The sequence below is a fragment of the Garra rufa genome, chromosome 22, assembly GCF_049309525.1.
Source record: "Garra rufa chromosome 22, GarRuf1.0, whole genome shotgun sequence".
Classification (NCBI taxonomy): domain Eukaryota; kingdom Metazoa; phylum Chordata; class Actinopteri; order Cypriniformes; family Cyprinidae; genus Garra; species Garra rufa.
The window spans coordinates 16,675,399-16,693,327 of NC_133382.1; the positions used below are offsets into that span (position 1 = coordinate 16,675,399).

Sequence of the window (17,929 nt, forward strand, 5' to 3'; positions counted from 1 at the left end):
AACTAGATTTCATTTTAAAATATATCATTTATTTATGAAGAGAGAATTTAACCTTATGCTCTAGCTCTTTTTTTTTTGTCTTAAGTAAATTACTTTTTGTGTGTTAATGGTTTATGTGTAATTACTGTAGATGGTTTGAGGTTCTTGGTGAAGAGGAACGCAGGGGTTTATTACTAGTAATTTTCATGTATTCTCTTACTCTGTATACACATACACTTGATGTCAAAAGTTTACATACTCCTACAGAATCTACAAAATGTTAATTATTTGAACAAAATAAGAGGCAAAATACAAAATGCATGCTGTTTTATATGTAGTACTGACCCGAATAAGATATTTCACATAAAGGACGTTTACATATAGTCCACAAGAGAAATAATAATTGAATTACCCTGTTCAAAAGTTTACATACACTTGATACTTTCTACTGTGTTATTACCTGAATGATCCACAGCTGTTTCTTTTTTGTTAGTGATAGTTGTTCATGAGTCCCTTGTTTGTCCTGAACACTTAAACTGCTTGCTGTTCTTTAGAAAAATCCTCTGGTTTTTCAGCATTTTTGTGTATTTGAACCCTTTCCAACAATGACTGTACAATTATAAGATCCATTTTTTCACACTGAGGGCAACTGAGGGACTCAAATGCAACAATTACAAAAGGTTCAAACGCTCACTGATGCTCTAGAAGGAAACACAATGCATTTTTTTAATTCTGGGAAACATTTAAGTATCTTTTGTAGCTTCTGAAGGGCAGTACTAAATGGAAAAAAAAAAAAACAATATTTAGGCAAAATTAAAAAAAATTACACATTCATTTGGTTCAAAAGTTTTCACCCCTGGCTCTTAATGCATCATTTTTCCTTCTGAAGCATCAGTGAGCGTTTGAACCTTCTGTAATAGTTCCACACGAGTCTCTCAGTTGTCCTCAGTGTGAAAAGATGGATCTCAAAATCATACAGTCATTGTTGGAAAGGGTTCAAATAACACAAAAATCTTGAAAAATCAAAAAAATTGTGGGACCTGAAGGATTTTGCGGAAGAACAGCAAGCGGTGTAACTGTTCGGGACAAACAAGGGACTCATGAACAACTATCAGTGAAAAAAAATTATACTGTTATGGATCATTTAGGTAACAACACAGTATTAAGAATCAAGTGTATGTAAACTTTTGAATGGGGTCATTTTTATAAATCCAACCACTATTTTTTTCTTGTGGACTATATGTAAACGTCTTTAATGTGAAATATCTTATTCAGGGCAGAACTAAATAATAAATAACATGCATTTTGTATAATCTCTCTTATTTTGGTGAAACAATTAACATTTTGCAGATTCCGCAAGGTGTATGTAAACTTTTCAACTGTATCTAAGATCGTTGGTATTTGAAGCCCTTATGTTTTTCTTGTTAACAAGAACATTATGATGATGATACTGGATATGGGAGAGTACATCAACAAAAACATTTTTTTTGTATAATTGTGACAAATAAGTGCAATAAAAAAAAGTCTATTACAATCTGACATGAATAGATACCACTTTAAATCAGATTTAAAACAGTTAAATGTAAATAAATAAATAGCCTAAACTTTAGGAATGAATAAAGTAAAATAAATAAATAAATAAAAATAGAATTTAGTAGAATCCCATGAATTTAGATCTGGGGAATTTGGAGGCCACTGCCATTAGGGTTACCATTAATGAATACAGTTACAGTAAAAAAAATAATTCCACAGAGATGAATTTCCGCAAAAGCGTATTTATTCAGGCAAAACAAATTAGACATCTGATTAAAACGCAGCAATATGTGGCCCGTCGATATTAAAGCCGATATAGAACTGCTCGGGAAAACACTAGACTAGTCACGCCAACGATTTGTACACAAATATTAATTTACAACTAATTAATTTGGTAAAACAAAGTCAATATAACAAATCGATACAGAAACGATCAAAACAGGAATACATTACATAAATAGAAATACTCTGCTACATGCAAATGCAACTGTAGATTTTCTCCACATTGATCAATTGAGAGAAATAATGGAGGTTCTGACAAGGAACTAAGAAAAATACACAGAAATGACAAAACGGCCAATAAGGAAGATCATGCATTTGTTCAAGAACAGAAGATGTCAGGAAGAAATGCATTATGTCATCTTAAACAATAGTACCTAAAAAAGTCAGACAAGCTACATACTCATTTTAAAAGAACACAGATGATATGTGTACCCTTCTGCCGTTTTATAATGTGAAGCTTTTCCATCTTTTCATAGTTCAAATCAATTTCATGATGGTAAACCTACCACAGATTCTCATGCGGGATGAAACCACCGATCGATTGTACAACTGGATATTGCAATAAAATACAAATGATCACTGATTTGGAAATAGTTTTGTCTTCACTTATGAAGGGTGCACTCTTGTTCTGCTATAGTATCGGCGTATCACAATGGAGTACAACAATAAAACACTAATACTGTGAGGAAAATCATTAGAATTTTTTTTTTTTAACTTTTTAAAATACATTTGGCTTGAGGATGAGTAAGTTCATCATGAAAACATTCATTCACCTCGGTACCAAAATATACCATCAAAAATACCATCAATCCTCTCCACCTGAAGTGTTCATGTTCCTGTTACATTCTCTAGCAGCAGTATTCTTAAGCTATACTTTCTCAATAAACACGCTGAAGTTCTGTATAAAATATATATTTTTATTCTAAAGATATTTTTAATTCATCTAAGACAGTTAAAGTAAGATTCATTTCCCTTCAAGCTATCGAGTTCCCTGTTTTTATTGGCACATGGGCGTTCCGGGTTAGGAAGTTAGAAACAGCAGATGCTGTCGGTTTCACCATGCCAGCGGCGAGGCTATTCGGGGGCTTCTGGGGTTTTCTGTTCCTTGCGTCTCGCTCAGTGCTCTCTATTGAATACAAACACAGCAAACTCTTACTTCACAACTTTGGTGTCATTGCATCTGTGAAACAGCAGCATTTAAGAAACTCACCTCGAATTTGGAGATAAACTCAGCAAAGATGCCGAAGAAGTTTTCTGTGGTCGTGGCCTTACTGTCTTCTCCAAAATAGGAGGCCACTTTATGAAACTCATCCATTGCTCTTTGCTGCAAGGAGTCTAGGGACTGCACAGCTGGATGACAGTTTTCCAGAAAGCTCTAATGTCAGGGTTAAGGGATCTGACACTGCAACTAAAAGGGTTAGTTCACCCAAAAATGAAAATTCTGTCATTATTAATTAAGATGAAATCCGAGAGCTTTCTTACTCTGCATAGACAGCAATCCAACAGGCACATTCAATGCCCAGAAAGGTAGTAAGAACCACATGAAGGTGAGTAATTAATGACAGAATTTTCATTTTTGGGTGAACTATCATGCATACATTCTCACAAGATATGTTTTTGTACTTTTCACTATCAAACTCATTCAAAAAAGGCTGTTGATTGGTGGATACACTCATAACCGATGCGAAGCGATCCTCTGCAGTAGCTGGGATTTTCACACAGGCGGTTCTTATGTCCTGGATGGTGGAGTGAAGGTCACTGAGCTCAGCAGTAATGGTCCTCTGATTGACTGCATTTGTAGTGAAAATACAGGAACATCAATCATTCATCAGTATATTTAATTGACATTGTTGCAGATATAATGTGTTATGTGTTGCTATTTAAACCAACAGCAAAAAAACTTTTATTCAGCAAGGATGCATTAAATTGATGTGACAATATGTGAATATCTTTTATGTGAAATATCTTATTCAGGTTAATACTAAATAAAAATATCATTAATTTTGCATGATCCCTCTCATTTTGCAGATTCTCCAAGGTATATGTAAACTTTTGACTTTTGTATTTGTATATACACCTCCATTCAGAAGTTCGGGATTGGAGAAGTAACTTATGCTCACCAAGGCTGCATTTATTTGATCAAAAATATAGTAAAAACAGTAATATTGTGTAATACTCTAAACATTTCTTCTCATTATCAATGTTGAGAACAATTCTGCTGCTAAATATTTTTGTAGAAACCATGGTACATTTGTTTTCAGAATTGTTTGATGAATATAAAGTTCAAAAGAACAGTTTTTATTTAAAATAGAAGTCTTTTGTTACACATATAGTCCATAAGAGAAAATAATGGTTGAATTTTTAAAAATGACCCTGTTTAAAAGTTGACACACACTTGATTCTTAAAACTGTGTTGTTACCTGAATAATACAGCTGTGTTTTTAGTTTAGTGATAGTTGTTCATGAGTCCCTTTTTTGTCCTGAACAGTTAAACTGCCGCTGTTCTTCCGGAGAAAAAAAAAAAAACCATCAGGTCCCACAAATTCGTTGTTTTTTTTTAGCATATTTTGTGTATTTAAACATTGACTATGATTTTGAGATCCATCTTTTCACGCTGAGGACAACTGAAGAACCCATATACAACTATTACAGAAGGTTCAAACACTCACTGATGCTCCAGAAGGAAACACAATGCATTTAGAGCCAGGGGTGAAAACTTTTGGAATTTGAAGATCAGGGTACATTTAACTTATTTTGTCTTCCAGGAAACATGTAAGTATTTTCTGTAGCTTCAAAAGGGCAGTACTAAATGAAAAAAAAAAAAGATTTTTAGGCAAAATAAGTACTACACATCCTCATTCTGTTCAAAAGTTTTCATCCCCAGCTCTTAACGCATTGTTTTTTCTTCTGAAGCGTCAGTGAGCGTTTGAACCTTCTGTAATAGTTGCATGTGAGTCCCTAAGTTGTCCTCAGTGTGGAAAGATGGATCTCAAAATCATACAGTCATTGTTGAAAAGGGTTCAAATACACAAATATGCTGAAAAAAACAAATAATTTGTGGGACCTGAAGGATTTTTTTTAAAGAACAGCAGGCAGTTTAACTGTTCAGGACAAACAAGGCACTCATAAACAACTAACACTAAACAAAAAAAAAAACAGCTGTGGATCATTCAGGTAACAACAATATTAAGAATCAAGTGTATGAAAACTTTTGAACAGGGTCATTTTTATAAATTCAACTATTATTTTCTCTCTCTACATCTTTGATGTAAAATATCGGTTCAGGTCAGTATTAAATTTAAACTAAATTAAACTTTTTGTAAAATAATTAACATTTTGCAAATTCTGCAAGGCGTATGTAAACATTTGACTTCAACTGTATCTAACAGGAAGTTGTTCTGACACCTTACCTTTGGCGGCTAGTGGCACTGTTACGAGGTCTCTGGCGAAGCCGAGGAGTTCTGGGAAGTGTTGGCATAATGATTTGGCAAGAATATGGAGGAAAGTCGACTTTCCATCGACCGTTTTTGTTGTGTTCAGCTGGGGGGTATTTTAATTTGTTATTAGCAGAAACAAAAATAATATGTTTAATAAAAACATTGCAATGTTTTGTCTGTAATTACTGCAAACATACCTCAGTAAGAAAATTAATTTTAAATCCTGTTGTTTTATTCGTCTTGGGTTGACCATTATTCAGATAATTTCCCATTGCTAAAACAAACTAAAAAGAGTACATACTGTGAGAATAACATTTAAATAAAAAGCAAATGTTTAAAATGTAAAAAGATATATCTGCATATCTGCCTTTACCTCCAGGATCTTGGCCAACCTCTTGCTGTTTTTAAGCTCTAATGAGGCTTTGTATATGCATTCATATGCGCCTCTCATTTCTTCTGTTTTCTCCTGCACAGTGGTTTTAAAAAGAAGACTCCTCAGTCTGGTTTTATACTCAGGAACTAGTAGCATCTGTAGACCAAGCCCACAAGAAATCCATTAATACTGACATTAACTCTAACAGAACTGACAAAACAGCTGTAAATGAAGTAAAACAGCACCTGTAGGACAAACTGGTCGGGCTCACTAAGTTTGGAGGGGTCCTGGTCGTAATGCTGAAACTGTTTGACCTCCTCATCATCGGGAGCATAAAGCAACAGTTGTTTAATGTGTGCGGGTTCCAGACGCTCAGTGCTCATGGTCATGAGGATTTCTCGGAGCTCCTTCGGAGACAGCTTCAGATGCGCTATGAGGATAGCTGAACAGGGCAGCCAGGTGTGATGAGACATGGATTCGTAACCTTCTCTTTGGAAAAATTCCCACACAACAGCAAATACCTATAGCACCTCTTTAACCTACTCCAACACATACGTCACACGAGACAACAAACCTGATTCAAGCCAGAGCACTTCAACACAACCCTACTCATACTCACAGGCGTTGTAGGCCTTTTTATGGGAGAGAATCTCAACCACGTCTTTCTTTTTAAAGTTCTCGGGCAGGAAGGTGGGCTCTGGAAGAGAGACTGACACATTTAATAACAGTGTAAGGATGAGCTCTTCTTGCACCAGTGTGGAGACAATATATGGAGGGTTAAGAGACTGAAAGGAGGCTGTGGGATGACAATAACTGGATGAGAATGATGGGTTCTGAGACAGACATACAGTAGCTCTCCATGTGAAATGAGCTGAAAAGTACAAAAATAGACAAGGTAATTGAGTTCATTTTCAGCATCAAAATGACAAGATACAAAATGGATGCCACAAGTGGATGCCATGTACAGACAATGTTGAGATGTCACTAAAAGTCTTTGCCTCTGTCTGAATTTCAAGTGTAAATGATGGCATTACATATACACTCCAGCTCAAAAAGTTTTTTGGTAACACTTTACAATAAGGTTCATTAATTAAACATTAGTTAATGTACTAACTAACATGAACTAACCATGAGCAATACATTTGTTACTGTATTTACTAATCTTCATTAACGTTAGTTAACGAAAATACAGTTGTTCATTGTTTGTTCATGTTAGTTCACACTGCATTAACTAATGTTAACAAGATTTTAATAATGTATTAGTAAATGTTGAAATTAACATTAACAAAGTTTAATAAATGCTGTATAAGTGCAGTTCATTATTAATTCATGTTAACTAATGTTTTTAAATAATGTTAACTAATGAACCTTATTGTAAAGTGTTACCAGTTTTTTTAAAAGAAGCTCATCAAGGCTGATCTATTTGATCAAAAATACAGAAAAAAAAATATTTTTGTGAAATATTATTGCAATTTAACATAACAGTTTTCTATTTGAATATACTTTAAATTATAATTTATTCCTGTGAAGCAAAGCTGAATTTTTAGCATCATTACTTCTGTATCCAGAGTCACATGATCCTTCAGAAATTATTCTAATATGCTGATTTTTAATCAATGTTGGAAACAGTAGTTTTGGGGCGAACTTTGGGGGAATTTTCAGGATTTTGATAAATAAAAAGTTTAAAAGAACAGCATTTATTCAAAATAGAAATCTTTTATAACAATATACACTACTGTTTAATGTTTTGGGTCAGTAATTTAGAATTTTTTTTCTTTCTATTTTTGAAAAAAAAATTAATACTTTAATTCAGCAAGGATGTGTTAAATAGATAAAAAGTGATAGTAAAGACTTGTTAGAATAGATTTCTATTCTGAATAAATGCTGTTCTTTTCAACTTTTTATTTACCAAAAAATCACAGGTCGCAAAATATATTAAGCAGCACAACAGTTTCCACACTGATAATAATTTAGCATATTAGAATAATCTCTGAAGGATCATGTGACACTGAAGACATGGCTAATAAAAATGAAGTGCTGTCACAGAAATAAATTATATATATATATATATATATATAAATAAAAAAAATTAATACTTTTTATACTAATTATTATGCTAATATACAAATTATTTTTTAGCAAGGATGCATTAAATAAGAAAATTTTAAGTAAATGTTTTCTAGCACCAAATGAAGGACTGTGAAATTTCATTTTAAGTATATTAAAATAGAAAAGAGTTATTTTAAATTTGGATACTTAAAAAAAGACTTTTTCAAAAACATAAAAAAGCAAAAAAAAAACATCTTACCACTAAACTGTTGAAGTGTGGTGTAATAAATTCAATAAATAATAAAATAAATGAATATATTGATGAATAAATATAATCTATCTAATAAATGTAAAAAATATTGCATTAAATAATTAAATAATAATTAAACTCCTAAATTATGAAAAAAAAAAATCTTCACCATGATCTGAAACACTCAGACCCACAATACAGGAAGCATTTAAATATATAAAAGATATATGTACACTACCAGTCAAAAGTTTTTAGACAGTAAGATTTTTAATGTTTTTTAAAGAAGTGCCTTCTGCTCACCAAGCCTGCATTTATTTGATCCAAAGTACAGCAAAAATAGTAACATTTAGAAATATTTTTACTATTTAAAAAACTGTTTTCTGTTTGAATATATTTTAAAATGTAATTTATTCCTGTGATTTCAAAGCTGAATTTTTAGCATTATTACTCCAATCACACAATCCTTCAGAAATCATTCTAATATTCTGATTTGCTTCTGAAAAAACATTTATTACTATTATTAACAGCTGAGTAGATCTTCTCAGGTTTCTTTAAAGAATAGAAAGTTCAGAAGAACAGCATTTATCTGAAATAGAAATCTAACATTATAAATGTCTTTTGATCAATTTAAAGCAAAGTATTAATTTTTTATCATTTCCTGACTCCAAGCTTTCTATTTTAGAAAAATGCTGATCTCTGGAAAATTCTATTAATCAAAGAATCCTAAAAGAAAATGTACTCAACTGTCTTAAATATTAATAATAACAGTAATAATAATAAATGTTACTTGAACAGCAAATCAGCATATTAGAATGATTTCTGAAGGATGTGACACTAAAGACTGAAGTAATGATGCTGAAAATTTAGCTTTGGTCACAGGAATAAATTACATTTTAAAATATATATTTAAATAGAAAACCGTTATTTTAAATAGTAAAAATATTTTTAAAAACGACTGTTTTGCTGTACTTTGGATGAAATAGATTCAGGCTTGTTGAGCAGAAGAAACTTAAAAAAAAAAACATTTTTCGAAAACTTTTGACTGGTAGTGTATATTGTTGTGTTTTTTGTTCATGAAGGGTTTTGGTTTACATTCCTAAGATTAAGCTGATGATCTGAAGATATTCAGTGTATAAACAGAAAATCAGACAAGGGGCAAACACTTATTCACAACTCTGTATAATAAGGGGATGATCATGTATACATGCAATACTACATTAAACCAGCCATAACAAAATGCAGAACTTACTGGAATTCCTCTGTGTGCCAAAGTACAGATCCAAATCCAGGTACTTGACCATGTCACTGAGTTTATGATATTCAGGATCATCTCCAAGCTAGAAAACAGAGGGGAAAACTTAGTAATGGATCATCACATGACCTGCGCCTACACTTCAGCATGATTCTGAAGTGCACTGTGGTTGTTATGTATCACTAACCAACCTGTCCCCAGATAGTTCCTTCAGAGTTCTCCACCTGCTCCCAGCGCAGCCTCTTCACGCTCATGTGGTTGTTGTCAGAGGCTTTCGGGCTGGCTTTGGGCAAAGGTGGAGGTTCACAAGGTGGGGGCAGAGGAGGTGGCGGAGGTGGAGGAACCTTGGATGAGAGCGTACCTTCAAAGCTTTGTTGAGAAGATTGTGAATGGAGGCTCTTTTGTTTAGTCAGGTTAGGGGAGGTTCTGGTAACCGAGGTCTGCTGGCTCTGGTAGATGGACTGGGTGGGATGCCGCAGGTGAGTGTGCTTTGTGGTTGTGTGTGGTGGTTGAGGGGAGGTTTGCGGGGATGACTGTAGGATGGGGTGAGCTTTCGGTTGGTGCAGCTGGAGAACGGATTGAGCACTGGGCTGGGGAGAGGAGCGTCGAAGATGGGTGTGCTGGGTCCTGAGCTCCCCACTTGTGGGCAGCACCTTGTGAAACGAGGGCCGGCTAGTGAGGAAGGGGCGAGGTGGAGGTGGGGGCGGAGCTATGATGGGGTGGTGCTGGAAGGCCGGGGGAGGTTGGGGTAAGTGCTCTGGGGTGAGGGGAAGGGGCGAGGGTGGGTCGGTGAACTGGATGGGAGGTGGTGGGGGCGGAGGGCTCTGAGGGGGAGGGGGGATGTGGTCAGAGCCTGAGGAGTAGGAGACTGAGGTGGAGTCATCGCTGCTGCTGTGGTCTTCACTGCTGGCACTGCTTAACTCATGAGGCAGCATGTTTACTTCTTGTTCATCCTGGAAACTCATCTGCCGGTGTCACAAAGACAATCAGGGCTTAAAAAAACAACAATTTATGGTACGTAAATGTATATACTGCTTATCCTAAAATAAAATTAAACAAGAAATGTGACCTTATAGGAGAGGAGGTTTGAAAATAAAATAAATTAAAATAAAATAAAATAAAATAAATAAAATAAAATAAAGACCTTACATAAGACAGGAGGATTGGAAAATGGATGGAAGATAAAAAAAGTAAAATAAAAAAAAAATAAAAAAAATAAGAAATGTCAGTTTATCAGACAAGAGGTTTGAAAAAAGGATAAATTTGCTTATTAAAATAAGCACAATTACCTTACATAAAACAGGAGGATTGGAAAATAGATGGAATAAAAAAATAAATAAAATAAAATAAAATAAAATAAAAAAATAAATAAAATAAATGAATAAGCAATATGACCTCATAGGACAGGAGGTTTGGAAAATGGATGGAAGAGAAATGAAATAAAATAATAATAAAAAAAATAAGCAAAGTGACCTTACATAGGACAGGAGGTTTGGAAAATGGATGAAAGAAAAAAATAATAAAATAAAATAAAATAAATAAAATAAAATAAAATAAAATAAAATAAAATAAAATAAGCAATATGACCTCATAGGACAGGAGGTTTGGAAAATGGATAGAAGAAAAAATAAAATAAATAAAATAAAATAAAAAACTATGTGACCTTATGGGACAAGAGGTTTGGAAAATGGATGGAAGAAAAATATAATCAAATAAAATAATGAAATAAAATAAAATAAGCAATGTGAACTTATCGGACAAGAGGTTTGGAAAATGGATGGACGGAAAATAAAATAAAATAAAAAAATAAAATAAAATAAAATAAACCCTCCAGTTTTAGTACATTGGAGAGAAACATTTTGGCATTTTTTTGTAGAATGGAAAAAAATAATAATAATAATAAAATAAAATGTGTATAATTCTACAATTAAATAATTGTTTGTGAATATTTTATTATTATATTTTTGTGACATTTAATTGACCTAGATATAATAATCTCTTTGTGTGTCTGACACAAACCTCCTCATAGTCATTCTCTCCTCCCTTAAAGTCATCCACGATATTGACCCGGTGGCCCAACTGCTCGCTCAGAGCATCCAGGAACTTGTCAGTGTCTCGGCTGCGAGGTGGACGTGAGAAGGTAAAGAGCTTCCTACGCTGGGGCAGAGGACTGGGCTCATCAGAAGGCAAAGGGGAAGCAGGGGGACTGTCTAAACTAACATAAGGATTAGAGTCCACACTGTCTGGAGAAGGAACAGTCTGCTGGTAAGGCTCAAACTGAGGGCCCGGAAAAGATTCAGTCCATGTAAGAGAGAGACCTGACTTACGGTTCCCTGCAAAATCAACAAAATCATGAGGAACATTTATAGTACATAGGAATACTTAAGAGAGATCTTATTAAATACTCTAAAAACTTTAACATGCTAATACATTAAATTCTTAAAATCTTAAATTATCTACATACGCAAGCACATTTAGTGTCAAATTGTCACACAGGTCTTGCACAGCCATTTTTTTTACTGAGGCACCATGTGACAATTGTAAATATGAGAATAAGCTCAGAATACCTGTGTTACTAAGCGTGAAAGACTGAGTGTATGTATTGTTCTCAGCGTGGCCCATGCCGACAGCCCTGGGTGAGGAGTGACTCTGGAGAGACTGGTTGCTCTTCCCTGGAAACAGGTTCTCAAGCTCCGTGTACACTCCTGACATCTACGGGTTGGGGCGTGGTTAGATGAGACTATGCATGGTTTCATAACAGCAGTGATGACAATGCAATGAATTGCGGATGAGCAGTAAATGGTACCCACGTGGTTGAGATCTGGGGACTCTGGGAAGGAAGTCCCATCCCCACACTGTCTTTCCTCTGGAGTCACAGGGTCAGTAAATGTTCCTGAGACACAGAGAGAGCACTTTCCAGAAACAGAGCATGTGCACAGATAGCTGATTGCCCTTCAGGAGCTAAAAAGAGACTGAGGGCAGTCAGCTTCAGCAGCAGGTCTGGGCGGTAGGTGGCTGAGGCGCACTGCGCTTGCAAGCAGTTTATAGCTTTTGCTTAATAGATGCTGGTGAATCATAAAGATGGCTGAGAACAATTCTGACTCCTTGTTTACCCCACAAGAATGACAGAACACGACTAGCGGAACAAATGTTACAATGGAGCAATGCATAGCATTAACAGTATTCTATATAAACTTATTGGCCTATATCAGTTCCCTTTCAGTTGGTCACTTTCAACATCACATTGGTGACCGACGATATGGGAGTCTCACCAGAGACCCAATTCGTTGGTCACTGACATGTAGTCTCCATTCCCTACTTTAGGTAACTGAGATCGTTCCTTTTCAGTTGGTCACTTTCGATGTCACATCGACGTAATGTCTCAGTTTCCTCCTTCAGGGAACGAGGGTTACACAAATAACCAGGACGTTCCCTTTCAGTCAGTCACTTTTGACGTCATGGCAGTGACAATAAATTGGACCTCTCTGGCGAGATTCCCAATTCGTCTTACCTTTTCTACATAAGCACCAACATGATGTCTCTGGCGAGATTCCCAGTTCGTTGATCAACAATGTGACATCTCTGTTCCCTCCTTCAAGGAATGAGAGTTACACAAGTAAGAAAGACGTTCCCTTTCAGTCGGTCACTTTCGAAATCACAACGGTGACCGACGAATTGGCTCTTTCTGGTGAAATTCCCAATTCGTCAGTCACCGATGTGACATCTCTGTTCCCTCCTTCAAGGAACAAGGGATACACAAGTAACTGAGATGTTCCCTCAAATCTCTCTGGCAAGATTCCTGTGAGATTCCCAGTTCACCGGTCACCTATGTGACATCTCCATTTCCCCCTTCAGGGAACGAGGGTTTCACAAGTAACTGAGATGTTCCATTCAGTTGATCACTTTCTCTCTGGCGAGATTCCCAATTCATCTGTCACTAATGTGACATCAAAAGTGACCAACTGAAAGGGAACGAGGGTTACCGAGACATTCCCTTTCAGTTGGTCATTTTCGTCATTTTCGGTGGTCACCGACTAGACGTCTTTGTTCCTTCCTTCGGGGAACGAGGGTTACACAAGTAACCGGAATGTTCCCTTTCAGTCGTCCACTTTTGACGTCATACCGGTGACCGTCGAATCGGGTCTCTCTGGCAAGATACTCTCCATTCCCTCCTTCAGAGAACGAGGGCTACACAAGTAAGCGAGACATTCCTTTTTAGTCGTTCAAATTTTACATCATACTGGTGACCGGCAAATTGGGTCTCTCTGGCAAGATAGTCTCCATTCCCTCCTTCAGGGAACGAGGGTTACACAAGTAAGCAGGAGGTTCCCTTTCAGTCGGTCACTTTTGACATCACAACAGTGACAAATTCCCAATTCATCGGTCACCGACTGATGTCTCTGTTCCCTTCTTCAGGGAACGAGGGTCACACAAGTAACCGAGACGTTCCCTTCCAGTCAGTCACTTCTGATGTCACGCCAGTGACTGACAAATTAGCTCTCTCTGGTGAGACTCCCAATTTGTCGGTCACCAGTGTGACATCAAAAGTGACCAAATGAAAGAGAATGAGGAAACCGAGACTTTCCCTTTCAGTTAGTAATTTTCAATGTCATTCCCAAGATTCCCAATTCATCACTCATCATCGTAATTTCTCCGTTCCCTCCTTCAGGGATCGAGCGTTACACAAGTAACCGAGACGTTCCCTTTGAATTGGTCACTTTTGAAATCCGGTCGGTGACATCTCCGTTCCCTTCTTCAGGGAACGAGGGTTACATAAGTAAACGAGACATTCCCTTTCAGTCGGTCACTTTCGATGTCATGCCGTTGACCGATAAATTGGGTCTTTCTAGCAAGATTCTCAATTTGCCGGTGACAGATGTGACATCGAAGGTGACCAATTATATCGACGAGACGTTCTAAATCATACTATGAGCAGGATCCAAAATTAACAATCTTAATCCAAAGTGTAAAAATTGATTTTGGCAAGTAAATAAATAAATATATTACTATTCAAAAGGCTGAGGTAAATCTGTTTTTGAGATAGAGAAATTGATACTTTAATTCAGAAAAGATGCATTGAATTATCCAAAAGTGACAAAAAGATGTATATGTTTTCAAATATTTTTTTTTTATTTTTTTTTTTTACTTTCTATTGACCAAATAATCCTGAAAAAGGTATCACTATTTCCACAAAAATGTTAAGCAGCACAAGTGTTTTTTAACCTGTGATACTTTTTTCAGGATTCTTTAATTAATAAAACATGGAAAACAGAACATGGTTTATTTAAAATAGAAATCATTTTTATTTTATTTTCTTTCTTTGTTTGTTTGTTTGTTTCTTTCTTTCTTTGAAAGAAATTATTACTTTTATTCAGCAAGGATGTGTTAAATTGAAAAATATATATATATATATATATAGTAAAAACTTATTTGGATAAAAAGATTGTGTGACACTGGAATAATGATGCTGAATATTTAGCTTTGTATCACAGTAATAAATTTGATTTTAAAGTATAATAAAATAGAAAAATGTTATTTTAAATTGCAATAATATTTCATAATATTACCTTTTTTCTGTATTTTTGATCAAATAAATGGAACTTTGATGAGCATAAGAGGCTTCTTTAAAAAACATTAAAAATCTTACTGATCCCAAACTTTTAAATAGCAGTGTTTGTTTAGTGTAAAAAAAAGTTAGTTTTGGATCCTGCTTTTTAGTCTAAATCCAAAACACTGATGGGCAAAAAATGACATACCCATTCCCAGGTGGGTGCCAATAATGCAGTCGTCTGAGCTTCTCTCTCTCACAGTGTTTTTGTGAGAGGTACCTGACACTCGCATGGAGCTGCTCCGTCTGTGGGTTTCAGGACCTATCTCTGGTTCTGCGGTAATACACATGCACAGTCAGAATGCAATCAGGGCAGAAAACCACTGACGTCCACAAAGTAAACTCACAGCTAACCTGCACTCTTGAAGCCCAGGAAGCGGGCAATCTTGCTCTTGCAGTGTTCCTGTTCCTCGTAGGTCAGCAGCTGGTAAATGAACTGCCAAATCAGCTGCTTGGCTGGAGTGTCCAGCACTGGAAACACATCCACAATGAGTGTGTCCACATTCCTGTTCACATTCAACAGAGGGAGCCATTTTAGAAATAATTGGGTTGCTCTCACAGCAAGAAGTCGTGCCAGCAAGCATTATTTATTAAATTTGGAAGAACCCACAGATTGTTCCTGATTATGAGCATCTATTTGTGCTTGAGGCTGAAGCTATTTTTGAATGCTTTTCACATTTGCCTTGTTGCTGCCAAGTGTCTGAAAATCCCTTGCTGTGGGAACAGTATGCTATGATATTTGTAATCACATGGCAGGTTGGTTACAGTCTATAAATGCTAATTAGCTCTGTTGCTTAGAATTGGCTAACACATTTCTTACTTGTATGTGTTTTGGTCAAACATTGCATTGGTCACTTAAGTCATGACTACAAAATACAATTGTATCTTAAAATTAAAAGAAATGCACTCTACCGATCAAACGTTTGGAATAATTATGTTTTGAGAGAAGAATAATTATGGAATTTGGAATAATTATGTTTGACTTCAACAAAATTATACATACACCTTGCAGAATCTGCAAAATGGTTATTATTTTACCTAAATAAAAGGGATCATACATAATGCATGTTATTTTTTTATTTAGTTCTGACCTAAATAAGATATTTCACATAAAAGTCTTTTACATTTAGTCCACAATAGAAAATAATAGTTAATTACCCTGTTCAAAAGTTTACATACACTTGATTCTTAATACTGTGTTGTTACCTCAATGATCCACAGTTGTTTTTGTTTGTTTGTTTGTTTGTTTTTTAGTGATAGTTGCTCATGAGTTCCTTGTTTGTCCTGAACTGGTAAACTGCCCACTGTTCTTCAGAAAAGTCCTTCAGGTACGACAGCATTTTTGTGTATTTGAACCCTTTCCAGCTGTATGATTTTGAGATCCATCTTTTCACACTGAGAACAACTGAGGGACTCATATGCAGCTATTATAGAAGGTTGAAATGCTCAATGATGCTCCAGTAGGAAACACGATACATTAAGAGCCAGGGGTGTAAACTTTTGAACAAAATAAGGAAGTGTACGTTTTTCTTATTTTGCCTAAATATCATATTTTTTTCATTTAGTACTGCCCTTCAGAAGGTACAGAAGATACTTACATGCTCCCCAGAAGACAAAAGAAATTAAACTTACCCTGACCTTCAAATTCAAAAAGGTTTCACTCACTGGCAATGCATCTTTTTTAACAATTCAGGACAAACAAGGGACTCATGAACAACTATCATTAAACAAAACAGAACAAAACAAAAACAGCTGTGGATCATTCAGGTAACAACACAGTATTAAGAAACAAGTGCATGTAAACTTTTGAACAAATTTTTAGAAATTATTTTCCTTTATGTGAAATATCTTATTCAGGTCAGTACTAAATAAAAATAAAAATAACAGGCATTTTGTATGATCCCTCTAATTTTGGTAAAATAATTACTATTTTGCAGATTCTGTAAGGTGTATGTAAACGTTTGACTTCAACTGTAAATTATAAAATTGTTATTCCAAACTCCTGACCTGTTGCAGTCAGAGTTGAGACTCAAACAACTCAAACCACCAAATCTAATCACTAATCACAAGCATGCTGGGAGCCACTCTCACAAATCATTTTTGTTTTGATAAGATGGTATTTAATCTCAGTACTGCCAACCTCGAATAATAAAACATTAAGTCATGTGTCTTCTCCCACTCAGCCATGATGAATTTTGACCTGACCTGTGCTGGAAGAAGGTTTCCAGAGCTTTGCAAATGGTATATCTTTCTTGTAGGGTGAGGAGGTGTTCAAGCTGCTGGCTAAAGGTTCGGCCGTGCACGCGGATGCTGGGAGGCAGGATCTCGGCCACCCACTGCAGGGAGCTAAGGGCCGGGGAACGTGAGCGGGGGATAGTGGGGGTCTCCTCCGGCTCTGAATCTGAGAGTGGATAGTCTACAGGGCCCTCTTCCACCACAAGAGTAGGCATGGCACCACTGCCCTGCAGCATGGACACCACCTTCTCATGGGAGCAGTTCCTAAATGTACATAAAATAGAATTAATGTGTAATATAACTATAATATAATATAGGACAAAATGGGGTGCAAATACAGTGACCTCCATAAATATTGGCACCCTTGGTAAATGTGAGCAAAGCTGGCTGTGAAAATAAATTTGCAATGTTTATCTTTGATCTTTAAATCAAAAAATGAACAAAAAATTATTTTAAGTAAAACAACTGAAAGTGGAGAGAAAATCTCATTATGAAATAAATGTTTTTCTCCAATGCATGCTGGCCACAGTTATTGGCACCCCTAGAAATTCTAATTATTCTCTCTAAAGTGTATTCCTATTCATATTTACATTTCTTTAGCACACCAGGGTGACTAGGACCATGAAACTGTTTAGCCATAATTTCCTGTTCCACAGGATTATAAATATGAGGAACACAAAGCCCAAATTCCCTTAATCAGTTATCACAAGGAGTAAAAGCAAAGAATATAGTTCTGATGTGCAGAACAAGATTGAGCTTCACAAAATAGCAAGTGTCTGAAATAAGACAGCTAAAGCACTGGAAATTATTCCACCATCAGGGCAATAATTAAGTAGTTCCAATCAACTAAAGATGTTACAAATCTGCCTGGAAGACTGTCTTTATTGTCTTAATGCATGGATCACAGTTGGAGAACTGCAGAGTCTTGAGA

The 17,929-nt window shown here is 35.7% G+C and overlaps 1 protein-coding gene across 3 annotated transcripts in view; it reads right to left on the bottom strand.

The window, feature by feature from the left end:
* Nucleotides 1–1,747: 1,747 nt before the first annotated feature.
* The window catches only part of grid2ipb (glutamate receptor, ionotropic, delta 2 (Grid2) interacting protein, b), a 35,702-nt gene continuing 19,520 nt past the window's right edge, over nt 1,748–17,929 (bottom strand). Inside the window, exons 8-23 of one of the 3 annotated variants that reach the window (XM_073828687.1) lie at nt 16,969–17,262; nt 15,118–15,269; nt 14,912–15,037; nt 11,966–12,048; nt 11,723–11,867; nt 11,175–11,488; nt 9,347–10,120; nt 9,153–9,240; nt 6,224–6,301; nt 5,850–6,046; nt 5,605–5,760; nt 5,429–5,515; nt 5,205–5,334; nt 3,465–3,583; nt 3,005–3,169; nt 1,748–2,920 (exon numbers count right to left, since the gene is read on the bottom strand). In XM_073828687.1, the coding sequence (XP_073684788.1) occupies nt 2,849–2,920; nt 3,005–3,169; nt 3,465–3,583; nt 5,205–5,334; nt 5,429–5,515; nt 5,605–5,760; nt 5,850–6,046; nt 6,224–6,301; nt 9,153–9,240; nt 9,347–10,120; nt 11,175–11,488; nt 11,723–11,867; nt 11,966–12,048; nt 14,912–15,037; nt 15,118–15,269; nt 16,969–17,262 (2,980 nt within the window). In that variant the 3' untranslated portion in view covers nt 1,748–2,848. Of the gene's footprint in view, nt 2,921–3,004; nt 3,170–3,464; nt 3,584–5,204; nt 5,335–5,428; nt 5,516–5,604; nt 5,761–5,849; nt 6,047–6,223; nt 6,314–9,152; nt 9,241–9,346; nt 10,121–11,174; nt 11,489–11,722; nt 11,868–11,965; nt 12,049–14,911; nt 15,038–15,117; nt 15,270–16,968; nt 17,263–17,929 lie in introns of all 3 variants that reach the window. The other 2 variants (XM_073828686.1, XM_073828688.1) reach the window with 2 other exon arrangements.